This window comes from Podarcis cretensis, assembly GCF_951804945.1.
Source record: "Podarcis cretensis genome assembly, chromosome: 14".
In the NCBI taxonomy this organism is placed as follows: domain Eukaryota; kingdom Metazoa; phylum Chordata; class Lepidosauria; order Squamata; family Lacertidae; genus Podarcis; species Podarcis cretensis.
Window position 1 is genome coordinate 42,375,945 of NC_137183.1, and position 26,216 is coordinate 42,402,160.

Consider the following 26,216-nt stretch of genomic DNA (forward strand, 5'->3'; position numbering starts at 1 on the left):
ACATCAGCTTCGTTGGACTGGTCATGTTGTGCGGATGCCTGACGATCGTCTTCCAAACCAACTACATTATTCTGAACTTAAAAATGGAAAGTGTAATGCTGGTGGTCAACAAAAGAGATTTAAAGACATCACTGAACTGCATTATTCTATGCTGTGGTATAGGCAAATAAGGGAGGATGGGATGTTGTTAACCCTTCAGTGACAATACACTTGGGACACGTTTCTGGCAGGCAAGCTTCAAAGTAGCAGTGGTCTGTCTAGTTTATGTCAATCAGTGCAAATCTTAAAAAATGTAGTATAAAAACAGACAACTGGGAAACACTGGCCTGCGAGCGCTCCAATTGGAGAACAGCCTTTACCAAAGGTGCCATGGGCTTTGAAGACATTCGAACTCAGGACGCAAGGGAGAAACGTGCTAAGAGGAAGGCACGCTTGGCAAATCTACACCGTGATCAACTCCCGCCCGGAAACCAATGTCCCCACTGTGGAAGGACGTGTGGATCCAGAATTGGCCTCCACAGTCACTTACGGACTCATTGTTAAAACCGTGTTTATGGAAGATAACCTTCCTTGGCTACAAGGGATCGCCAAAGAAGAAGAAGAAGAAGAAGAAGAAGAAGAAGAAGAAGAAGAAGAAGAAGAAGAAGAAGAAGGCGGCATCGTGGAGGAGGATGCTCCTGACACAAGAATCAGGCGGTCTTGGAGGGTTGAATCCAAGACTTCCCTGCATCTTTCAATTTGGGGAACACATCGCTGAATGAAGCCACCAGCCTCTATGCTTCATTTTCAACTATGTTGCAAAAAATTATTTTGTATATTATTGATGTTTCAAATGGCTCCTGTGAAATATGCTACTATGTGGAATTCTTAGTAACTTTTCCTCTTTAAATGAGAATATAAGACTTTGAAGGCATCCTGATATTTATGAATAAAATAAACCCTTTAAAAAAATATTACTACCCTCAAACACCAGCAATTCTAATCAAAATATTTTCCCTCCATGGAATATGAATGAAACAACCCAAATATATATATTTTTAAAAAATTATTCCGTTGCATTGTTTTTCTTTATTCTTGTGCATTATTGAAGTTTTTCTTCTTGATGCAAGCGTTAATCTGTTTTTAGTAGTCTACTGCTATTTAAAAAGTTCAAAAATCTCAAGTTATTGTTGTTCATTTTTATTGATAATTTGTTTGATCTGTTTTATACACCGCTTTGGGGATTGTTGTTGTGGTGGTGGTGGTAGTTGTTACAATCAAGAGGTGTATAAACTTTGTGAAGAATATAAATGTTGCTATTGTTTAATTTTTACTTTTATTTTAAAAAATAAGTTTCAGGTTCCTCTGTGCTCCAGGGAGACCAAGTGCACTACAGTACTATTAATATTTGGTTTTCCTACCTGTCCCCCCCACAAACAGCCAAACCCCTACCTTTTCCTCTTGGGTCCACCTGTCCAGAACATCCCTGGCAAAATTAAAATACTCAGGCACATCCAGTTCACCATGGTTTATAGCTTCGTAATGCGAGATGATCGGAGAGGCCAGGTGTCTCTTGGCTTGGCGAAAGAGAGTGCAAGGAGGCTGCCGCAGGCTCCAGAAGCATCGAAGCAAGGTCTTCATGGCAGCTTGAGGGCATCAACCAGCTTGGTCTCTCTGCAGTGACATGTTTTGAGAGCAGAAAAACCCTGAAGACTCTGTAAGCCTCAAAGCAGTCAATATAGCAGCAGAGCCACAACCTTATGGATCCCAAAGGCAGGAAACCGACTTATATTGAGTCCATCTAGCTCAGTGTTGTCTACACAGACTGGCAGCAGCTCTCAAGGGATGTTCTCAGCCCTATGTGGAGATGTCAAGGATTGAACGAGGGGCGTTCTGCACTCAAAGCAGATGCTCTACTCCTGAGCTTCCCAAACCTATCAGCTCATCTCCCAAACTCCACCCTGCAAAATGGATGAGTGGTGTTTGTGCAGGATGCTCTGTTTTCACATGCTGCAGATGTCTCAAATATGTACAAAGAAGAGAAAAGGGGCTGACTCCCGATTTTCTGAGGGTCCTTGGCTAACAAAGTAAAGGTAAAGGGACCCCTGACCATTAGGTCCAGTCGTGACTGACTCTGGGGTTGTGCGTTCATCTCGCTCTATAGGCCAAGGGAGCTGGCGTTTGTCCGCAGACAGCTTCCGGGCCATGTGGCCAGCATGACTAAGCCACTTCTGGCGAACCAGAGCAGCACACGGAAACGCCGTTTACCTTCCCACCGGAGCGATGCCTATTTATCTACTTGCACTTTGACGTGCTTTCAAACTGCTAGGTTGGCAGGAGCTGGGACCGAGCAATGGGAGCTCACCCCGTTGCAGGGATTCGAACCGCCGACCTCCTGATCGGCAAGTCCTAGGCTCTGTGGTTTAACCCACAGCGCCACCCGCATCCCTTGGCTAACAAAGTATACAAGGCTCAATAAACAGCTAAATAAACGGCTAAATAAACAGAAGGAAGAGAGTGAGTCAGAGAGAGTTTCACAATATCGCCGTGAATCACATGGGAAACACTTTTATGTAAGCAAAGTAAGATACACGATATTGAGCAGGGGTAAGGGATGGACCGAAGCCAAGCCGTCTGAATTACCTGACTGAAATCTAATCTCTCGAACAATCGTGGTGCAATCACATTGGAGCAGAGCAGACCCCACCCTCTCCACCAAATGCCCCCTGTCCAAAGAAGCACAGAATTGTAGACATGGAAGGGAATGCCAAGGGTCATCTTGTTTAACCCCCTGCAATGAAGAAAGCCCAGCTAACGAATCCCCGACAGATGGTCATCCAATCTCTGCTTAAATACCTCCAATGATCAAGAGTCCACCTTCTAAAGATGCTTGCAGTGGTGTCCACTGTTCATCCTAATCCGAGTAGACCCATTGAAATCAATGGGCATGGCTAGTTCAATGGGACCGCTTTTGATAAAAATTTTCTGGAAGCAACCCTTTGCAGCTCAGCTTCCATCACGACACACAGCAGGGATTTCCAGGCAACGGGTTCATTGCACTTAGGGGATACTGTGTCAAAACGAGTGCATTGCAGCGGGTTGAACTAGATGGCCCTCAGGGTCCCTTCCAACTCCACAGTTCCATGATTGTAAGTGTTCTCTCGCACTTTCCAAGAGCACTTCCCCATCACTTCCCTTCCTGCAAAACTTTGGCAGAGCCTCCTGACCAGGCATAGGCAAACTCAGCCCTCCAGATGTTTTGGGACTACAACTTCCATCATCCCTAGCTAACAGGACCAGTGGTCAGGGATGATGGGAGTTGCGGTCTCAAAACATCTGGAGGACCGAGTTTGCCTATGCCTGCTCCTGCCTGACAGAAACCCTGGAGAGCTGCTGCCAATCGGTGTAGACAACACTGGGCTAGATGGACCATTGGTCTGCTTTGAGATAAATCAGTTTCGATGTTCTACGGTCCTCTGTGGATCTGCGTGCTCTGTGTGGACAGAGACAAGCTTTCCTCCTTTCCCCATCCCATTAGACCCCCGTGGACGCGGGTGGCGCTGTGGGTTAAACCACAGAGCCTAGGACTTGCCGATCAGAAGGTCGGCGGTTCGAATCCCCGTGACGTTGTTTAGTCCCAGCTCCTGCCAACCTAGCAGTTCGAAAGCACTTCAAAGTGCAAGTAGATAAATAGGTACCGCTCCGGTGGGAAGGGAAACGGCGTTTCCATGCGCTGCTCTGGTTCGCCAGAAGCGGTTTAGTCATGCTGGCCACATGACCCAGAAGCTGTACGCCGGCTCCCTCAGCCAATAAAGCGAGATGAGCGCTGCAACCCCAGAGTCGTCTGCGACTGGACCTAATGGTCAGGGTCCCTTTACTTTTACCTAGACCCCGGTGGACATCCAAGGATACTGAATTTTGGAAGATTTGGTGAAGATTTGATCCTGCATCTTCTTATGCTCTATGATTGCGGAAGCTGTATTAGCAGGCATGCGACTGAATCCCACCGCGAAGCAGCGAGAGCCCGGGCAGTCCAGAGTTCACTGACCTTGGCTTTTCCCTCGGGGGACTCCGCGCAGTGCCAGGGAGGCGGCCGAGGAAACTCCGCCGGACCAGTCCGTCCTCCTCTGCAACAAGTGCCTGGGCGGGCCAGCCTCTTCCCCCAAGGCAGGCAGGGACGGCCCCTTCCTCTTGGCGCGGGGCGAGTGGCGCCGTCGAGGGATCGAGATCAGCCAAGTTGCCTCCGCCAAATCCGTCCAACAAACTGTAGGCAACGGCGTAAGTGTCTCCCCTCCCTGCTCCTCCTCCTCCTCCTCCTCCTCTCGCCCTGGGCGGTGCTGCTGCTGCTGCTGCTGCTCGCTGAACTTCGCGGAGGCCGAGATCGGGGTAATCGAACAGCTTCCGACGTGGCGGGGCTGCTTGCTCGCTTTCGCTTTCTTTGTCCCAACTTTCTCTCGTCCAAGCGCTTCGGCGGCGGCCCCAGAGCGCGCAGGCTTTCGCTTGCTCGCTGCTGCCACACTTCGGGCAGACACAGTTGATGTCGAATAGATTCTTTTTAAGGGGTTTCTTAACCGATCTTCACTATGAGGTCCCAGGGCCGGTCACAACCACCACCATTATTAGTATTAATTTAAAAATAATTAATAATTAATAATTAAATAATAATTAATTAGTAATTGGGCTATGTGATCCTCGTAGTCCCTTCCAACTCTACAACTCTGTGAATATTCCATGTTAAAAAAACAAAAACCCAAATAAAACCATTGCAGTTATACAGGTGTTTCCAAATGGGACAGAATAGTATTTGTTTGAACCTAATTTCTTTTAAGGGACGCAGGTGGCGCTGTGGGTTAAAGCCTCAGCGCCTAGGGCTTGCCGATCGAAAGGTCAGCGGTTTGAATCCCTGCGGCAGGGTGCGCTCCCGCTACTCGGTCCCAGCGCCTGCCAACCTAGCAGTTCGAAAGCACCTCCAGGTGCAAGTAGATAAATAGGGACCGCTTACCAGCGGGAAGGTAAACGGCGTTTCTGTGTGCGGCTCTGGCTCTGGCTCTGGCCAGAGCAGCGATGTCACGCTGGCCACGTGACCCGGAAGTGTCTCCGGACAGCGCTGGCCCCTGGCCTCTTAAGTGAGATGGGCGCACAACCCCAGAGTCTGTCAAGACTGGCCAGAGCCAGAGCCGCACACGGAAACGCCGTTTACCTTCCCGCCGGTAAGCGGTCCCTATTTATCTACTTGCTGAACTGCTAGGTTGGCAGGCGCTGGGACCGAGCAGCGGGAGCGCACCCCCGCCGCAGGGATTCGAACCGCCGACCTTTCGATCGGCAAGTCCTAGGCGCTGAGGCTTTAACCCACAGCGCCACCTGCGTCCCAGGGGTACCTTTACCTTTACCTAATTTCTTTTGTTAAGTCCCTTAAGGCTGGACAAACTGGTTTCCCCAGAATAAATCCTAGCATTAACCTGGAACAATATGCATTTCTTTGCAGTTGGCATCCTCACTGCTTAAAGCCCACTTCTGGATTTTGTAATCTTTAAAAAGCATAGTTCCGAAAGAAGATATCCCAAGGAACCTTGGGGTCTAAATAGCGGGCTGGCCCAGCTATGTTGTTGTTGCGGTGCTGTTTGTGGTTGTCCCACTCTTCTGCCAAACAAAGGCTCCCACAGCGGCTTAAAAGATCAGTGAAAAAAGACAGTCGCTTCCCTAGGGCTCACAACACAAAAGGAAAAAGGGCCTGGGAGGGAGAAGGGAGAAAGAACAGGCTCAGGCATGAATTCTTAGTAACAAAATCTTGCAGGTAACAGCAGGAATAGAGAGAAGCTGAAAAGTTGCTAGTTTTTCAGCAGATGCCATGGAGAGACCTTGCCATTTCATATCTCTCTCTCTCTCTCTCTCTCTCTCTCTCTCTCTCTGCCTGATGGAATAGCTGCTATAGATGCAAGTTCAAGGAGGGAGATCTCTAAATCAAGTAGCTGTTTCTGCAGGGCTTTACTCATGAGTAGACCAGCTGGCTGGGGGTGTTTCGGCCTGCTGCTCGACATGAGAGAGAGATAGTGGAGAAAATCCAGTACCCTGTTCAGTTTTTACCCTTGTGGAAAAGTGTAACTAATTTAAAAAGTTTTTGAGCAGTCTGCTAACTGTTGTGTTCCTTCCGCAAGTACCATTGCATTTGACCTGGATTAACCCTGGCCATGTGAGGACAAAGCAAGGAAAAGAAGAACTTTGAGTGGGTTGTTTATAAGTGACTGATTAGAGTAGTTTAACTATCAATCCCTCTTCGTGAGGAACTCAGAATTATAGTTCTGTGAGGGGAATAGGGGTCTTCTAACAATACTCAAACACCTTTAACCAGTGCTTTTTTCTGGAGGGACACAGGGATACGCATACCCCTCAACATTTTGTGAGTCTTTGCACTTTTGTCCATTTACTGTATTTATTTTTCCCAGTTTGAAGTACAGTGGTACCTCAGGTTACATACGCTTCAGGTTACATATGCTTCAGGTTACAGACTCCGCTAACCCAAAAATAGTGCTTCAGGTTATTTATCTTTCACTCTTCTCTTTCACATATTGTGAGATTATTTTCTCAAGGCGTGTTTTCAAATACCCCAGAAGAAAACGCCATAAATAACCCAGAATTTAAACTGGAGGGGAAACTTGGTAGGGTTTGAGAAACAAAAACTTGGTTTCCGTTCCTTTGTTTTAGCCCATTCTTCCTTGAAGTAGCTCAGGATAGCAAGCATGATCCCCACCCTCCCGGCACAAAATGGTCCCGTGTGGTAAATTTGGTTCAGAGATAATCTGAAGGTTTACATCAGGGCAGTTGTATGAACAAACACATCATTGTAACTTTTCCTGTAGTGTTTTATAAATGTGGCTTTTGTAGCCTCCGGTTCTGGAATTCGTTGTAGACATTCTTCCAGTTTAAACCAAAACTCAGACGTGGGATGGAGGGCAGAACAAATCATTGGAACAGTAGAGAAAGGAACAATAAAGATTCACTTACTCCATGACCAGTGTCATCCACAGCCAGCTTAGCCCAGAGGTCAAGGATGATGGGAGTTGTAGTCCACCCACATCTGGGGACCCAAGGTTGAAGAAGACTGCACAACCCACTAACCCACTAACACTTCAGAGGTATAATGCGATGGAGCAGCCTTGCAGATGTTTTGGACTTCATCTCCCATCAGCCTCAGCCAGCATGGTCAATAGTCAGGTGAAGAGGTGCAGATTCTACCTCAATGATTTTGTTTACATGCCACGGATGTTTTAACACATGGAATGTTTATTGCGTTTCCAGATTTGCTTACTAACCAGGTTTTTTGTTGTTGATATTTTAAGGGGTGATTTTATTTTTATTTTTTTGCTAATTGTGTGGCTTTAAATGCAGATCTTTTATCATATTTTTGTATCTGATTTCCATTTGTGATGTTCTGTTTTGATAATCTTGTCATGTTTTAAGAGATTCCCCTGCCCCAAATAAAGAGCAGTATACAAATAAATAAACAAACAAACAAAGTGTGAAATATCATCCATTGATTGCTTCTGACATCTCGTAAAGACATGCTTTCTCTCCAGAATTTTCTTGGCCTATAAGACTGCACCCTGTTATTACCTAATTCCTGTTTTTATTATACTGTTTTATTGTGTTTAGGTTTCATTTATTTGTATATACTTAGAGATAGGAGGTTTAGAAATGATTTTGCATAAAATAATAAAGAAAAAGAACGTTGAAATTCTTAGCGAGCTGAAGAAATCAGTATCTTCTCTGTTGTACAATGGTTTCCCTATGTTTTTCAGGTAGGCAGCTCATGAAAAATGCACTGAATGTAATACACTGTGGAAGGCCTCACTATGGCGTGCATCACCTCAATGATATTATCGAAGGCCTCGGCCTTTCGAGCTCTCTGGCCTCTTCGCCTGTCTTCTTCCAGAAGTTTCAGCAAATGGCAGCTGGCCCTGGCTGCTCAGAACTTTTCAGGCTACGAATCCATACAAGCACAATATAAGCCAGAGGTGCCAGAATACTTCAACTTTGCAAAAGATGTGGTAGATAACTGGGCTGAGGCGGAAAAGGTAACATTTTCTGTCACTTTTCATGTCAAGTCTTTCAAATGTGGCGCATCAACACAGCAGTCTGGTTCGCACATAACACTAAGCCCTGGTTTATATACCTTAGCAGTTTGGCCATGGTTTGTTAAACACAAATTAACCATTCCTTGTTAGCTATGATTTGTTGTTGGTTCATAAACCTTGTTTACTGTGGCTTGGTGTTACACAGAAACCTAGCCAGTGTGTGGTGGGTGTTTTAAATTCCATCCTATATTTCAATAGATCCTTTGCTCCAGTGTTGTTTGACTTCAACTGCCAGCATGCCCAATGTTCAGGGATGATGGGAATTGTAGTCCAACATCATATGGAGGGCCACAAGCTAGCCACTTACATTTTAGTACCCAAAACTGCACCATACGCCCTCAAAGAGGTATCAGCAGGCCTGAGGGATACAAAGTTTGTAGAAGTACAAAATATTTTTTTGGGGGGGACTCCTAAGGGGGGACAAAACAGACCAATGAGGACTGAGCATTCTCTGTGGGTTCAGAATGCAGATTGAGCGGACCTAGAAAACCAGTGGGGAGGGCAATGGAATGGAGTATACTGGAAAAGGGTATAGCTGGCTGGCACCTTCTAACAGGAGCATTACAATATTCTGGTGCTGGTCCCACTAGTAGAGACATCGACAAAGACAAAGCAAAGCAGGAAATGTCAAATTAACCAATTAGTTACTTTAAGTAGGGACAAGGCAGAAATTCAGCTCAATTCAAATAGATCCTAAACTGCACTTTTCAAAACAACATATGGGACGAAACACTTTGAAATTCAAACTTTTGTGAGTTTTTCAGTGCCATTCTCTAGCCCAAGTAATGTTTAGAAAAATCAAAATACTAGGATAATTTGTGAATATGAATGCTTATATTAGTGGGCACAACAAACAAAAATGTATTGTATTAGGGAAGATTGCTTTATAAAATTGTACATATTGGGCAAAATTGCATCCAAAAACATGGCTAGTGAGAGAAATTTTGCTGAGGAATTTTCACGATAACTGATTTCTCTCAAAAAAAGTAAAAACTAAATTGCAAACTGATGTGTAGATAACTAAATCTAAAACTGAAACATGAGAAACCAAAATTGACAGGCCTATAGCTATAACCACTACTTCATAATTGGCCATAAGAAGCGTTCTGCCAACTGAGTGTGGTTGCTTACAGCCAGCTGACTCTGTCATTCCAACAGGAAGGAAATCGACCGACAAGCCCAGCTCTCTGGTGGGTCAATGACCAAGGAGACCAAGTGAAGTGGAGCTTTGTGGAGCTGTCCCACGTTTCCAAAAAAGCGGCTAAAGTGCTCTCTGAGCAGTGTGGCCTGCAGAGGGGAGACAGAGTCATTGTGATCCTGCCACGGATTCCTGAATGGTGGCTCTTGAATGTGGCTTGCATGCGAACAGGTTAGCAGCATGCGGAGAAGTGCTGGTTGGTGGAGGAAGCAGGATGGGCCCTCCCCATGTGGGATCAGGATCAATCCCTTCCCATTTTTCTAGTTCAGGGGCTGACCTCTGCCTAAACACTTGAGCCATCCTTTCATGGATAATGTTCTTTATTTATACAGATGTTTTCCCCACCCTCTGCTTCTCTTCTAGCCCCCGCCTACACTATACATTTAAAGCAGTATCAGACCACTTTAATTGGTCATGGCTTCCCCCCAAAGAATACTGGGAACTGTCATTTGTCAAGGGTGCTGAGAATTGTTAGCAGGCCCCTACTGTTAGAATTCCTGCTCCATGATTGTAGTCATGGGATTTTTGTCTATCACATGACGTGGTATGTTTTGACTCCACAGGAGACAGGATGTTTATGTTACTGTGTTCCGTGAACTGGGACTATTGTCCTTTGTTCATTCTCTTTGCTGTCTGATGCTAGAGAGAGGGGGAGCCATGTTGCAGTGCTCCGTGTGTATTTATATGTAAATAAAGTAGATTAGCCAAAATGCTGAGTTGCTGAGGTCTGTCACGCAAGATGCGCAAACTCTGCGGATCCCTAAGTGTGCCGATGTCTGTTAACATTGGTTGCTGTGATGGTCAGGCTGAAGAAAGCTTTTGAAGCTCCCAAACGATTGACGAGGAGGGAGGGAACATGCCAGTCTTAAGCTGGAAACATGTGACATCATTTTTAATCTTCGTCATTTGGTCCCTCATTAGGAACCGTTCTTATTCCTGGGACAACACAGCTGACGGCAAAAGACATTCTCCACCGAGTCCAGACTTCAAAGGCCAGATGTATCATTGCTGACGAGATTCTGGCCCCAGCAATAGATACCATAGCTTCCAAATGCCCATCTCTAGAATTCAAGCTCATTGTGTCAAGGAACCACAGAGAGGACTGGCTAAACTTCAGCAACTTATTGAAGTAAGTATACAGACTTGTCTCTATACATAATCTCTCTGCAGGACAAATTTGGCAAGCGTCGTGTGCTTGAAGGCTGTGGTTCTTTTGATCACATGGGCTTCAATTTATTCTGTGTCTTACAGACTTGCACCTGCTGAGCATGACTGTGCAGTCACAAAGAGCTGTGACCCAATGGCTATCTATTTCACCAGCGGGACAACAGGGACTCCCAAAATGACTGAACATTCTCACGCAAGTCATGGCATTGGCCTTGGTGTAAATGGAAGGTATGAAAGGGTTTGTGTGTGTGTACTTTTTGCAGTTTCTTGCCAACTGATCCACACTTGGTTTCATGAGAGCACCCAGATAAGGAATTATTCTGGTCATTTGCTGATCGCCTAAGAATTGATGCTTTTGAATTATGGTGCTGGAGGAGACTCTTGAGAGTCCTATGGACTACAAGAAGATCAAACCTATCCATTCTTAAGGAAATCAGCCCTGAGTGCTCACTGGAAGGACAGATCCTGAAGCTGAGGTTCCAATACTTTGGCCACCTCATAAGAAGAGAAGACTCCCTGGAAAAGACCCTGATGCTGGGAAAGATGGAGGGCACAAGGAGAAGGGGACGACGGAGGACAAGATGGTTGGACAGTGTTCTCGAAGCTACCAGCATGAGTTTGACCAAACTGCGGGAGACAGTGGAAGACAGGAGTGCCTGGCGTGCTCTGGTCCAGGGGGTCATGAAGAGTCTGACATGACTAAACGACTAAACAACAACAAAACTTTCTGCAGTTTCTTGCCAACTGATCCACACTCGGTTTCATGAGAGCACCCAGATAAGGAATTATTCTGGTCATTTTTGCAGGAGGATACAAGCACATACCTTTTGTAAACCGCTTTGAGGTGTTTGTAAAAAATAATATAAAGGAGTATGTATATGTTATGATAGGCATAGGCAAACTCGGCTCTCCAGATATTTTGGGACTACAGTTCCCATCATCCCTGACCACTGGTCCTATTAGCTAGGAATGATGGGAGTTGTAGTCCCGAAACATCTGGAGGGCCAAGTTTGCCTATGCCTGTGTTATGACATACATACATACATACATACATACATACATACATACATACTGGCCTTCAGGTTTGTGCCTTCAAAATGGACTCGAGGGTTCTGATGGCCTACCACAACAAAACCACTTTAAACCTGGACTTTGGTAAGTGACAGGATATGCACTGAAAGTGTGGGATAAATGAATGATTAACGGGAAGACATGGAAACACCCCACAAGCAAATCAGGATGAATGCTCACAGTCATGTAACCACCCCGTAATCAAATCAGAACAAATGCTCCATGAAGACCACATCTAGTCTAACCACTTTGTGAAAGTAAATCAAGATGAATGCCAGATGAACAAGTTGTCTTAAGATAGTCCAAGAACAGATCTTCACAATGCTGTTTCTTGCAGTTACAGGCTGTGTAGGTATGACAGCAATCTGCCTCCTTTGCTGGGGTCAACTAACTGATCCCACTAGTGGAAGCCCACATAATGATTTCAGCTAGCACAGTGGGGCTTCTTCCTTCTCCCCCGCCCTTGTGCACAGGGTTTTTTTGTGGGGGGAGGAGAACCCCACAACAGCACGGTGGAAGAGGGAGGAGAAGGCAAACAACCAGAAATGCTTACGCTGATGGAACATTTCTAGCAGTGTGGTGTTGAATTCCTAACATTTTGCACTTCTTCTTCCTGTTACATAGGTATTGGCTGGATTTGACCCCCTCGGACATCATTTGGAATACGTCTGACACAGGCTGGGCAAAATCGGCTTGGAGCAGTGTTTTCGCACCCTGGATCCAAGGGGCATGTGTGTTCGTTCACAGCATGCCACGCTTTGAGCCAACCCCTGTACTTGAAGTAAGAGACAAGTATTATACTAGTTACTCAAGGACTGGACTTTCCTTTCAACATTGTTTGGATTCATACAACTGAACTGGTTGTGTGGGATGTTGGCTGAGTAGACGCATAGAATTTATCTCACAGTGAAGCCGCCCTGTGATGGCTGCAGCATTCACCTCTCTCTCAGCCCAGCTCACTTCTGCAAGTTCATCTTCTTAATCTGCTTTCAACAGTGTTGACCAACAGCTACCTAAATTCAGACCTCATGGCAGACCACAGTGTGCCCAAATGATCCCTTTATTATTTTCTTATAAGTCACTTGTTATCTAAAAGGTCTCCAAGAGCTTTGAAAGCATTAATATACTTCTAGCTGCTGAGATTAAGTGACTTACGAATTTCTTGTCCCGTGCATGTGTGTTGTTGTCCTGGAATATATTCAATGGAGCTAGTTCTGGAGTTGCTTCTATTACCCGTTTGGTTATTTTGAAGATTTCATGCAGCACTGTTATCCAAAAGGATTGAACTCTGGGGCATTCCCACCACATGTGAAGGTATGAGCCTATGGAGTTGCAGCCTCACCAACATTTAGATGAGGTTCCTGGCATCCATATTTCATTTCATTTCATTTCATACTCACCAGCTTTTTACTCATGAGAGGCTGGTAAGAGTAGAAAGGGGTCCCCCATTCATCCTCAACCTGCCTGTCTTACGAGTAAAAAGGCGGGCAAATAAAGCTTTCACAGGCTAATAACTATTTTTGGAGGCTAAATTACAAGGATGAAGATAGGAGGGCTTCCCTTCTCCAACCCCCAGAGAGCTAATTTATAGCAACTGCCTTGGGGGAAAGAACATCTCCTGTTCCATTAGTTGTTTTGTTTTTGAACATGTGGTTCTTGATGCATCTGTTGTGTTTATAAATGTTAAGCTGCTTTGAGGACTAGTTGAAAAGCAGGATACATATCCAATAAGTACTTAAATCAATCAGCTGGAGAACGGATAAGCAAATATGTCTGTATGCCACATCTTTTTAAAAAATTGTCTGTTGATAGCTGCAAAAAGCTATATATTACGATCTGTACACAGCATTAAACTAGATTTTGATCCATTGTTTTTTATAATCATCTAGGCTTTGTCCAGGTTTCCCATAACAACATTCTGTTCTGCTCCAACTGCTTATCGGATGCTAATCCATCACAGTTTAAGCAGGTAAAGAAGTACTATACAACTTTTAGAAGACATCTGAAGGCAGCCCTGTTTCGGGACGTTTTACATGTTTGATGTTTTCTTATGTTTTTATAGGTGCTGTTGTTATTTACTACTTGTTGGCACCACTTATCATTGCATTTGCTCAGACAAAATCCCAGCCTAAGCAGGAAAACATTTATTGTCCTCCCTGGTGAGGAGAAGCCAGTGAGAGCCAGTGTGGTGTAGTGGTTAGAGCAGCCTTTCTCAGCCTGGCATCCCTAGATGTTGTTGGACTACAACTCCCATCATCCCTGACCACTGTTCCTGCTAGCTAGGGATGATGGGAGTTGTAATCCAACAACATCTGGGGACCCAGGGCTGAGAAAGGCTGGGGAGACCAAATCTTCACTCAGCCATGCAGCTCACTGGGCCAGTCACTGCTTCTCAGGCTAGCCTACCTGACAGGGTTGTTTTGGGAGGGGTTAAATGAGGAGGAGAACCTTGTACGCCCCTTTTGAGCTCCTTGCGGGGAAGACGGTGGGATACAAAAGCAATCGATCAATGGCAAGTCTAGGATGAATGACTGGCAGGAATCTATAGCTGCCCAGGCTGCTGTTAGCAAGCAGCTCTACACAGATATGCAGACTTCCAGTTCCAGCTCTGGAAGTACGAGCAAAGATAAAGTGGGAGATCTTATACTATGGGGTGGAAAATTGGAACAGGAAGCCTTGTTGTTGTTGTTGTTGTTGTTTAGTCGTTTAGTCGTGTCCGACTCTTCATGACCCCATGGACCAGAGCACGCCAGGCACTCCTGTCTTCCACTGCCTCTCGCAGTTTGGTCAGACTCATGTTTGTAGCTTCAAGAACACTATCCAACCATCTCGTCCTCTGTCATCTCCTTCTCCTTGTGCCCTCCATCTTTCCCAACATCAGGGTCTTTTCCAGGGAGTCTTCTCTTCTCATGAGGTGGCCAAAGTATTGGAGCCTCAGCTTCACGATCTGTCCTTCCAGTGAGCACTCAGGGCTGATTTCCTTAAGAATGGATAGGTTTGATCTTCTTGCATTCCATGGGACTCTTAAGAGTCTCCTCCAGCACCATAATTCAAAAGCATCAAATCTTCGGCGATCAGCCTTCTTTATGGTCCAGCTCTCACTTCCATACATCACTACTGGGAAAACCATAGCTTTAACTATACGGACCTTTGTTGGCAAGGAAACCTTATTGCTTCTAAATCTCCATGGACTAAAATCTGGCAGGTGGGCAGAGGTGAACTCATCACACAACCTAGAAAGCTTCCCCTTCTCCCCCTATAAACCACTTATATTTTCATAGCTTAGTTGTGTAAATAAATGTTTCCTGAATCTCCAACCATTCAGCTTTTTTAGAAGAAATGCTTCTGTCTATCCATGTTCTCCAAACCATGGTTAATTTGTATAACCTCTTGATTATTAACCCTTTTGAAATCTAAACGTTTCTCTCTCTTCCCTTCCCCCATTTATCCAAAGTTATAAATTCCACAGCCTGAAGCATTGCGTGAGCGCAGGGGAGCCCATGAACCCAGAAATCCTGGAGCAATGGAAAACAAAAACAGGACTGGATATCTACGAAGGCTACGGGCAGACAGAGACGGTAACGCTGGGCAGTTCTTAAAGTGCAGCAACAGGGTGTTCTTTCTGCTTTCAGAAGGTTCATGAAGCTGCAATGGATGTCCATATTCTGCTACATAAAAAGCAAAAAGTAGTAACTTGCATGCCACCCCCGAGTGGTGCAAAATTTCAGGGGGTTTCAGGCACTTCACCCTGGGTTTGTGTTTCCTTTTGGGAATCTATTTGTTTGTTTATATATTACATTTATATACCACTCTTCATCATAAGATCTCAGGGCAGTTCACAGAATGAGGCAAAGCGGAGACTGCGGTGTCTTTATCATAAATGGTTTATTTACACATATATACAACCTGAGCCTACGATGGAGGGGTTCACAGCATTAATACTCCAAGAGGGTCTTGCTTCTCCCATAGCTGCAGCTCTGGATCCAGACAGACATCAGCCATGACTCTGATGCTCTCTCCCGCTCTCCTAACTTTACCAAGCTGAAACATCTACTTTCCAGGTCACATTCTAGCCAACTCCAAACCCTGGTTTTCATTCTTCTCATTAACTCTGAGCAGAGGGAGGAGCCCCATCCACTTGCTGTCTGGCTTATTGCCTTCCTAATGGCCCATCGCCCCAGGCAATTTCCTGGTCAGGAAAGTAATCTGGCTTATATTTGAACACTTGCCTTGATTAAATTCTAACACCTACTGGACCCAGGAATTTAGGGTGTCTAGCACCCATAAACTCACAACAGTATAAAATACAAAGGCTTAATGTACCTGTTAACAGGGCTGCAACATTTAAACATTGATTTAATTAGTGAGACTAACCAATTAATTGTCTTGACAGCATGCAACCAGATTAGTTACATGAACCTAAGATGCTGCCTTATGCAGAGTCAGAGCACTGAGGCTGATATAGCTCAGTACTGTCTGCACTGACTGGCAGCAGCCGTCCAAGATCTCTCCCAGGCAAGGGTCTCTCCCAGCCCTAAGTCAGGATGTCAGGAACTGAACCTGATAATTACTTGCTAAGTAGACACCGTACCGTGACACCATGCAACTTCTCCAGTGCTTTTAGAAGGCCACTTTTTCTACCTTCTCACTGACAACATGTCACCTAGCATTTCTGTGCCCATAGGAGCCACCTCCTAGGGGCCAAGGCCCCTTCAGCCCCCCAATAAAATATTTGAGGCCATCCCCCACAAAGCTGATGGACATTGCCATTCAAATGGCATGTGTGTGCCGCTTTTAGTGATCAGTTATGCAGGGCAGGGCCTACCTAGGCTTCCCCAATATTTTATTCAAGTTGGCACCTTCACCCACCGAAATCTCATTAGCCACACTTTGCTTTTCACTACTTGAAACAGGTGCTGGTTTGTGGAACTTTCAAGGGGATGAAAATTAAGCCGGGCTCTATGGGGAAGCCTTCCCCAGCCTATGACACTCAGGTACAGTATGCAGTGCTGGTTTTAGTTTAGTTTTTTTTTTTTGGGGGGGGGGGAGAACCTAAGGGCTGGAGGTCACAAAGTTGGCTACCCCTAGCTTAAGCAGCTGGTCTTTAACTGGTGGGGTTGGGATTCATGTGCAAGGCACAAGGCAGCCTAAAGTGGACCATACTGGGGTGCCTCGTTTCAAGTTACCATTGGTCCATCTGGTTTAGCATCGTCTACATTGGCAGCAGCTCTCCAGGGTTTCAGACATCATCTTTCACCAACCCCAACTCCAAGATGCCAGGGATTGAACCTGAAACCTTTTGGATGTGAAACAGGTGCTGTAGCAGTGAGATATTGCCCTTCACTGTTCCACCTGATTCCCACCCCACCCCCGAGTCCAACTTTGTAATGGATCCTATGACTTTTGACTATTTTCTCTTTGCTTTTAGATAATAGATGAAAACTGCAATATGTTGCCTCCTGGGAAAGAAGGAGATATTGCTATCCGAATAAAACCGACGCGGCCATTTTGTCTTTTCACTCAATACACGGTAGGGATGCAAACTGCACGGCTAAGTAAGAATTAGAAGCCATTAAGTTATTTACTCGGAATTTGATCTAGTTTTCGGATCTCCAGGAATCAGAGTAGCATCTTGCCCTTCCAGCTACAGATGTAAAGCTGGACAAGATGATCAAGTGGCAGAAACTTGGAAGCTATTGCAGCGGCTGAAGTGGCTTGGTAGCCATTTGAGGGGCTCAGAATGAGAGTTGGAGAGCAAGGAAGACCAGGCGTCTTGTCTTGTAGGACCATTGTCCAAGCAGAAAGAAACACAACACTGAAGGTTTGAGCAAAGGCATGCCCAGGAAAACCTTACTGGGCAAAGCAAAGGTTAAATGCTGCTCCCCCACCCCACAAATTCCATGTACAGACACTGACCAGCCAGAATTATAGGGCTGTACGTTGCACTGAGGGCTGACCAACTGAAATGAATGATCCTAAGTTAGTCAATTCTATTACTTTCAACGTGCTTACTCTGAGTAGGACTAGCATTGGATACATACCTTCCCACTGCAAGCATGAAACAGCTTGGGGTGGAAAGGAGCAGTAATTACCGCTCTTAATTTTGTGTTATGCCTTCCCCCATGGCAGCCATGGTACTTTCTTCAATATCTACCCTGTTGGTCCAGAAAGCTTGGTTACCCCTGTGTTTAACTCTGGATTTAGTGCAATGTGCAAGCATAACATGCCTTTTCTTCTGGTGTTCTTAAAATGTTCACTGTTAACCCAAGGGCTGAATACTTACCTGCTCCCACAAATGGTATAATTCACCAGCTTTATATATGGCACTTGCGTTATCTCAGTATTATTAACTCAAGTCTTATGGCATGATAGGGTAGAAGGGTGTGGCAAATAGCATTGATACAGCAGGAGGAAATGAATAAAAATAACACAACCGTACCTTGGAAGTCAAGCGGAATCCGTTCTGGAAGTCCGTTTGACTTCCAAAACGTTTGGAAACAAAAGTGTGGCTTCTGATTGGCTGCAGGAAGCTCCTGCCTCCAATCGGAAGCCGTGGAAGTTCTGTCGGACATTCGGCTTCCAAAAATAGTTTGCAAACTGGAACACTAACGTCCGGGTTTGTGGCGTTCAGGCGCCAAAACATAAGAACTAAGCTGCTTGAAAACCAAGGTATGACTGTAGTGGTGATATAGATATAATAGAATAATAGAGTTGGAAGGACCCCGAGGAACCATTGAGTCCAGCCCCCTGCGATGCAGGAATCTCAGCTAAAGCATCCATGGCAGATGGCCACCCAACCTTTGCTTAAGAACCCCCAAAGAAGGAGAGTCCACAACCTCCTGACGGAGATACAGTATACATAAACATACACACATATACACTTATACATACACACACACAGCTATGCCTAAATTTGCAAGCATGAGCATGCTTGTGCTTTTTATAAGTACCTATTCACCTCTCCCAGGATGATCCAGAAAGAACAAATTCAACTGTACGCGGGGACTTCTACATCACCGGGGACAGAGGAATGCAAGATGAAGATGGCTACTTCTGGTTCGTAGGAAGAGCCGACGACCTCATCAATTCTGCTGGGTAACGCACTTTCTGTGTGGTGCTAAGCGTTTTCTGCAGACCAAATATCAGAAGGTCCCTTCAAAGCCTTCTCTTTTGTTTCCAAGATACCGCATTGGACCATTCGAAGTGGAAAGTGCATTGATAGAACACCCGGCGGTCGTAGAATCCGCTGTTGTTAGCAGCCCAGATTCCATCAGAGGGGAGGTAAAAAGAGTCGAGTTGTATTACAGTATGGAATGTTTTTAAAACAGAGGAAACAGTTTGCTGGCTGTTTTGAATGGGTGAAAGTCAGAATGCATGAAGCACCTTCAACAACAACAACAACAAAACAACAACTTTATTACTATTTATATTATATTATATATTATATTAATAATAATAATTTTATTACTTATTATATTTAGCTGGGTTGCTCCAGCCACTCTGAGCAGCTTACAACACATATAAAAACATTATAAAACATCACACACTAAAAACTGCCTTCTGATGTCTTCTAAAAGTCAGATAATTGTTTATTTCCTTGACATCTTATGGAAGGGCATTCCAAAGGGCAGATGCCACTGCCAATAAACCCCTCTGCCTGGTTCCCTGGAACCTCACATCTCGCAGTGAGGGAACTGCCAGAAGGCCCTCAGAACTAGATCTCAGTGTCCAGGCTGAATGATGGGGGTGGAGATGCTTCTTTGGGTATACAGGGCTTTAAAGTTTAGGGCTTTAAAGGTCAGCACCAACACTTTGAATGGTGCTCAGAAACATACCAGGAGCCAGTATAGGTCCTTTAGGTTTGTAATTTCTGGTTTTTAAACTGTCATATAATTGAAATTAGATTTTTTATAGTTCATATTTGTTGTAAGCAAAAAGACGTCTCTGAAAAGACAAAATCCTGCTGGTGTTTACGTGTTCTTTTTTGAATTTGAAAGCCTATGAACTCCACAAGGAATTAATGTTCCAGAACACAATGGTCCATGCTGATTTGAACACCTTATGCTGGGATGTACAAGCAGCAATCCCCCGAGCCACTTAAATTGGCATGCTTAGCTTTAAGCTGGCACAGTAAAATGGCTTAAGAGATTTGTGGCTGTACAGTCCATCTCTTCAGCTGCCTGTTAAAAAAAGGTGGTGCAGCCACAGGACACAACACACACACACACACACACACACACACACACACACAGAGTGCAGAGTGTACCATTCTTTGGGTTGGTCGTGGACCGTTGGAAATGATCCATTGTTATAATCTGCCCAAAGAATATTTTGATAAGTCTTCATGATCTTTTATCAAACATATTTATGTGTTAAGGTTGTAAAAGCCTTTGTGGTTTTGGCACCCGACTATGTATCCCGCGACCCAGAAGCACTGATTAAGGAGCTACAGGATCACGTCAAAAAAGTCACTGCCCCTTACAAGTATCCTAGAAAGGTAAGCCATGATCTAGCTTCTTTTAGATCCCTGCACTGGCTTCCGAACTCTGCCCAGTTCCTACACAGGCTTCATGTCCTTGCCTTCAATACTCTCCATGGCTATGTCCCTGCACCTGCCAGCTTTTATATCCTTCCTTTGGGCTCATTCAGCTCTACCACCCTGAGCTTTGTGGATGTGTCCTTTTCTCTAAAATAACCCCACCCTTGGTTTCTCCTTATGCCTGCAACTTCTACCCAGAATGCTTCTGTAAGTCCACCTCCCCTTTCCTTCAAATCAATCCTCAAAAGTCATCTTGTCCACAGAATGGAACGAACCCTTCATCAAATACTTTTCTATATCTAAACTGAAGTGCCTGAAACTGAAAAACACATCCATCTCTTATTTACTCCTGTCTTCATTGCCCTCCCTCTCCTCTAGTATTTCCCTTGTGCCTTAGCAGACTGTGAGTCCCTTGGGGCAAGGCTCTGTCAAACCTTTGGAAAAATGCCATAGTCAATCTCTGAAGCTGTGTACACAGCATACATTTAAAGCATGCAGCTTCCTTCAATGAATCCTAGGTACCACAGTTCACCCCTTACAAAGCTACCAGCACCCTTAACAAACTACAGTTCCCTGGACTCAGGTGCAGTGGTAAAGGTAAAGGTAAAGGTAAAGGTACCCCTGCCCGTGGGACGCAGGTGGCGCTGTGGGTTAAAGCCTCAGCGCCTAGGACTTGCCGATTGAAAGGTCGGCGGTTCGAATCCCTGCGGCGGGGTGCGCTCCCGCTGCTTGGTCCCAGCGCCTGCCAACCTAGCAGTTCGAAAGCACCTCCAGGTGCAAGTAGATAAATAGGGACCGCTTACCAGCGGGAAGGTAAACGGCGTTTCCGTGTGCGGCTCTGGCTCTGGCCAGAGCAGCGATGTCACGCTGGCCACGTGACCCGGAAGTGTCTCCGGACAGCGCTGGCCCCTGGCCTCTTAAGTGAGATGGGCGCACAACCCCAGAGTCTGTCAAGACTGGCCCGTACGGGCAGGGGTACCTTTACCTTTACCTTTTTACCCCTGCCCGTACGGGCCAGTCGTGTCCGACTCTAGGGTTGTGCGGCCATCTCACTTAAGAGGCCGGGGGCCAGCGTTGTCCAGAGACACTTCTGGGTCATGTGGCCAGCGTGACGAAGCTGCTCTGGCGAGCCAGCACCAGCGCAGCACACGGAAACGTTGTTTACCTTCCTGCTATAAAGCGGTACCTATTTATCTACTTGCACTTAAGTGTGCTTTCGAACTGCTAGGTTGGCAGGAGCTAGGACTGAACGACTGGAGCTCACCCCACCGCAGGGATTCGAACCGCCGACCATACGATCGGCAAGTCCTAGGGGCTGAGGTTTTACCCACAGCGCCACCCGCGTCCAGGTGCAGTGGTAGTTTGCTTTAAATATTTGGTGTGTGTGCAGCCTGAGAGAGGAATGAGAAGATACTTTGCAGGGAGCTATCCTGCACACCTGAACTCAACAGCATTGCCCTCATATCAGCTGGTGAACTGCTTTAATGTTTGTGTGGTTTTTAATTGTGTTATAATGTCCTCTTTTAATTGTATCATAATTGCTGTAAGACACTACAGCATTTTTCAAGGAAACTGTGGTATAATTTTTTTTATATAAATAAACGTGAAGGAGCCCAATCTTGGTTGGCACAATGCTTCAGAAAACCAGATGGTTGTTGGGTGCTTCAGAAACTGTGCGAGGGGGCTTTGCAGCCACTGCCCAGCAGCTAAGCCCCTACCTTACCTGCCCCACATCTGGCATCAGGTGTAGGGCGGTGTCAAGGCAGGAGTCAGGGCAGGTCAGCAATAACTCACAAAGTTAACTCTTCATTCAAAGAAGCAAACAGCACTGGCCTCGTGATCATGGCAACTCTTCCCGGCAGGTCTTGGCCCAATGAAGCAGTTGCAAGAACTGAAGGTCCCCACCTTCCCACTGCTCTCTTAAGACTCCTCCCCAGCACCCTGAGGCTCCTTCACCCTTTGCTGTGCCCGCTTCATTCCTCTTCGTGTTCTGGGAGACCAAGGGGGAGGGGAGCTGGTCACAGCTGAAAAGCGAGACTCCCTGGCTTCTTCGGCGACCTGCCTTATTGCTGCTTCTTGGTCCCTCTCCTTTCCTGCCTCTGCTTCTGCCTCTGAGTCTGCACTGCTCTCTGCCACAGCCTCTTCCTTCTCACTAAACCCTGTTGCCTCTTCAGCTACCAACACCTCCTCCTCCCAGTCCACTCCCTCTGACCCCTCATCCTTGACCTGCCACCAATCCCCTGGCTCTGAGCCGTCCTCTCTTGGGGGTTCCCCAGCTGGTGCCTCTCACCATTCCTCAGCATCCAGCCAGTCCACAACAGGTGGTGTAGCTCGCAGGCTGGAAGATCCTCCATCCCTGAAATAGGGGTAAGTAGAGCCCTACTGTTTGCTTTCCACAAACAGACTCCATATAAAAAAAACCTTTGTATGTTTTGCCCCCTCTTTGGCTCACTGTAATTCCTTCTCTTGTCCAACAGGTGGAGTTTGTGCCACATCTGCCAAAGACAATCAGTGGGAAAATCAGAAGAAATGAATTGCGCAAGGCAGAGTGGGGGAAAGCTTAGATTTAGCTGTTTACTTCCACAGCGCCTGTTCTGAGTTTTATATTGATTCCTTATGTTGCAAGATCTTGCCATGCCAGCCTCTGTATTTAAATCCCAATGCTGCAGCTGTCACACACACACTGCAAAAAATCCCCCAACCCTCACATACTCACTCCCTTGGAGAGTTTGAGGTATATTACATGCAGTGCAGGATCAGACATTTGGGGAATATCAGTGGTTGAGCATCTCCCTCCACCCATTTATATAAAATCCAAAAAGCATCTTGCAAGGTTGAGCAAAGCAAAGCGTAACTCTCATTCCAGATGCTGAGTCGCATGCAGAAAAGAACACAGTGTACTCTGGAGAAAATGCCAACACAAAGTTGATTCCAAAGCTCAGAAGCTTAAAAAATCACCACGAATCTGCAGGGAGCTACAAGAACAAGCTAGACATGTAATCAAGCATGTTAGCCAGTTCCTTTCCCCGCTCCCCTGTAGAGACAGAATGGAAGGGTCTTGATCTGTTCAGATCTCCTGTTGACCCAACAGCTTCCAATACACAGGATGATGGAAGTATCCACACCCAGGCCACCGAAAAAATCAGGGGAGTAAAAGTTGTTGCAATGGGGCCATAGTTGTCTCAAAGCAAGTGAACTGTCTGGGATTATAAATAAGGACCTTCACAGCACTGTTGACACATGCTCATTTCAACATTCCACATACCGTATTTTTCGCTCTATAAGACGCACCAGACCACAAGACGCACCTACTTTTTGGAGGAGGAAAACAAGAAAAAAAATATTCAGAATCTCAGAAGCCAGAACAGCAAGAGGGATCGCTGCGCAGTGAAAGCAGCAATCCCTCTTGCTGTTCTGGCTTCTGGGATAGCTGCGCAGCCTACATTTGCTCCATAAGACGCACACACATTTCCCCTTACTTTTTAGGAGGGAAAAAGTGAGTCTTATAGAGCAAAAAATACGGTAGTTACTGGCAGAAGCTTCTTTGGGCACCCCTGCTAGAAAGCCATTCTAGAGACACAACCTGGCCTGGCCGCAACCTAAATAAGTCCCGTCTCTATTGTGCATCAGGGTGATATAAACTACAAGGGATCCGGTGGTCACCATGCAAGAGTAGCATCCCCACCAAAGCTCCCACCAACGATGTACTATGCTGAATGATGCCGGCATCATTGAAGCAGGAGAAAAGGCTTTTAATTCAGCTGGACACAATCCAGCCAATATTAAATTCTTTTAAATCCCATTTAGTTCAATGGGAGAATTCAATACACACTGAACGTCAGTGGGGCCTGAAGCGTGTGATAGTGACTGATCAAACCAGGAATATTTTTCATTTCTGCAACAACCGGAGGCCCACATCTGTGCTTAAATATCCTCTCCCCCATCCGTGTGTAAGCAAGCTCCTAGGATTATAGTTAAGAACAACTGAGCAGACTTTTAAGTATTAATATTTCTGCATATGTAACTTCCCTACAGTGCTTAAAGAGCTATCAAAATCAAAAAGCTATCAACAGGCAAAACCCAAACTGTTAAAACAGAAAATTGTTTTTATTTCATATTTTATTTCACTTAATTCAGATCATAAAAAATGGTTAGCTAAAAAATTCCAGCCCGGACCAATATGGGTTATCTCCTGGGACACTGAAAGCACTATAGGCACAGTATTTCATGATATTGGCAACCATTTTCAAATCATTGCCAGTTTTCTCATGCATTCAAGAAGAAAGTCACGGAACTCTCCTGCCATGCTATACAACAACTTCATTCCATTTAATGTGCTGAGCTTGCTTAATTTGTTGTAGAACTTCTACCTCTTTACTTTCTGAGCATCAAGATAAGAAAAGTGCTTCAGTTTTACTGTGGAATTTAAGCTGCTATACCGGAAGGAAGTCAACCTCCAGAATTCCAGGCCACACTTTTACTGTACTTCACTAATAAAAAATCAATATGTATATAAAACTTAAAACCATGATACCTTCTTTATGCACTATTTCTTTTAAAAAGCAAGTGTTCAGAAGCCTATGCTACCGATTCTCATGGAGCATGCATGTGTTTGCAGTTATCTAGTAACGGAGACATAATCTGTGATAAGCCTAGAATATAGAAACAGCAGGATAACTTTAAAAGGCAAGACCAACTACTGATCCTCATTTGGTTTATCTTCAGCAATACTGTCAAAATCCTTTCAGGGACGCCCATCCTTTTACTTCTCACTTTAGAAGCTTATAGACAGCCCATTTGCAGCATGATTTGGAAGAATATTCTGATGGGGAAACAAAGCTAATAGCCTCTTTCATTTGTGATGGGGTGAGACATTTTTCTCCATGAAGGAGGACGTCAAGGAGGTAGTCCTTGGCTAGGTTCGCATAGAGGGTCGGAGAACAAGGGTCTTCTTTTCAGAATTTCCTGATGAACTGAAACTGCGTCCAGGACATGGCAGCCCCAGAGCACTGGAGGTAGGGAGTGTGAACTTCTCCTTTTGAAGAGTATGCTCCCATATGAAATAACCGCAGCCCTTTCTATTCCCCGCCTGCTTTCCAACTGGGCAGCTATAGAATGCTTTGCCATGATTCGGACCACCATTCGAAACATTTAGCCTTCTGGCCCTTCGACCGCATCTGCACAAAGGAGGGGTCACTCTCCCAGTCTCTGCAGCCTTTAAAGGCTGGTTTAAGTTGACTGAGGAGTTTAAGATGCCGGAAGGGACGCGGTAGGAACCGAGCCTCCTGACTAACTGGGAGGTACTAGGCGTTGCGCCTTTGTCTTCATAAACTATAAAGGGTGGTTTCTTTGCTGGAGGAACTGATTTTGGACTGGAAGGCTTCCTTTTGTGAGCTTCAGATGACAATCTGAAAGGGGTTCCATTTGGCACATCAATGGAAGCAGCACTTGCTTTTGCAGTGGGAAGCTTAAAAGCAGAAGTATCCGAGAACTTATTTGGAGCTATGCTAATGTTATAAATCGTAGTGCTGGGGCTTTGGTACACAACAGACTTGGGGAGTTCCAGATTCAGAGTAGCATCCGCAACACTTTTAGATCCCAAGTTCATCGTGTGCGACTCATTGAGATCCATCTTCTCTTCAACGGTTAATGAACTCTTATGGTTTGGGTCATCCTCCTGCTGCAAACACCCCAAACTTTCATCATCTTGCGATGCTGGTATTAAAGCTACATCCTCCCAGTTGGCCAACGCTGATAAACAATCTGGAGTGGTACTTATGTCTATATCTGAAATACTTATGGAGGAAAGAGTGGTTGAGACTAAAACCAGTCCTGAATTATGCACTGAAGAATTAGAAATTGGGTGTCTGTTATTTAGCCCACTCTGGATGCCCAAAGAGTTATGCGAAGGCTGAAAAGAGCCAAGAGGGGAATTGAGCCTTTCAATCAAGCAGCTTTGGACACTACTATATCCATCAGTCTTTGGGGTGTTTCTCGACAGAACATGGGCGTTTCTATGCAGATGAACAGGAGTGAACTCTTGCTGTTGGTTTTCCTTGTTGTTTTTAATTCCTGTGGTAACTCCAGCATTTTTGCTCTCATCCAGACATGACATTCCTGCACCATCATT

At 45.4% G+C, this 26,216-nt stretch overlaps 3 protein-coding genes across 5 annotated transcripts in view; 1 reads left to right on the forward strand and 2 right to left on the reverse strand.

Annotated features, from left to right (window-relative positions):
• Positions 1-4,164, reverse strand: part of LOC307203194 (acyl-coenzyme A synthetase ACSM5, mitochondrial-like) — a 20,227-nt gene extending 16,063 nt beyond the window's left edge. The window contains exons 1-2 of the mRNA XM_079953830.1: positions 4,028-4,164; positions 1,432-1,653 (exon numbers count right to left, since the gene is read on the reverse strand). Coding sequence (XP_079809956.1) covers positions 1,432-1,620 — 189 coding nt within the window. The 5' untranslated portion in view covers positions 1,621-1,653; positions 4,028-4,164. The remainder of the gene's footprint in view (positions 1-1,431; positions 1,654-4,027) is intronic.
• LOC307203191 (acyl-coenzyme A synthetase ACSM3, mitochondrial-like) lies at positions 4,148-24,611 on the forward strand. 3 transcript variants are annotated; one of them, XM_079953826.1, is made up of 15 exons: positions 4,148-4,257; positions 7,780-8,051; positions 9,270-9,480; positions 10,231-10,438; positions 10,561-10,704; positions 12,172-12,328; positions 13,437-13,516; positions 15,002-15,125; positions 16,461-16,541; positions 16,976-17,077; positions 18,515-18,642; positions 18,729-18,828; positions 19,925-20,044; positions 22,564-23,352; positions 23,613-24,611. In XM_079953826.1, the coding sequence occupies exons 2-14, from the start codon at positions 7,830-7,832 to the stop codon at positions 22,648-22,650; spliced, it is 1,764 nt and encodes a 587-aa protein (XP_079809952.1). In that variant the 5' UTR covers positions 4,148-4,257; positions 7,780-7,829; the 3' UTR covers positions 22,651-23,352; positions 23,613-24,611. The 3 variants fall into 3 exon arrangements, with proteins under 3 accessions (XP_079809952.1, XP_079809950.1, XP_079809951.1); XM_079953824.1 differs by having other exon boundaries at positions 4,150-4,257; positions 7,776-8,051; XM_079953825.1 differs by having other exon boundaries at positions 4,241-4,365; positions 7,776-8,051.
• Positions 24,175-26,201, reverse strand: LOC307203250 (ERI1 exoribonuclease 2-like; the record flags this gene model as incomplete). Its single annotated transcript, XM_079953934.1, has 1 exon — positions 24,175-26,201. One exon carries the CDS (start codon positions 26,199-26,201, stop codon positions 25,002-25,004), a length of 1,200 nt encoding a protein of 399 aa, XP_079810060.1. The 3' UTR covers positions 24,175-25,001.
• Between the last annotated feature and the right edge of the window lie 15 nt (positions 26,202-26,216).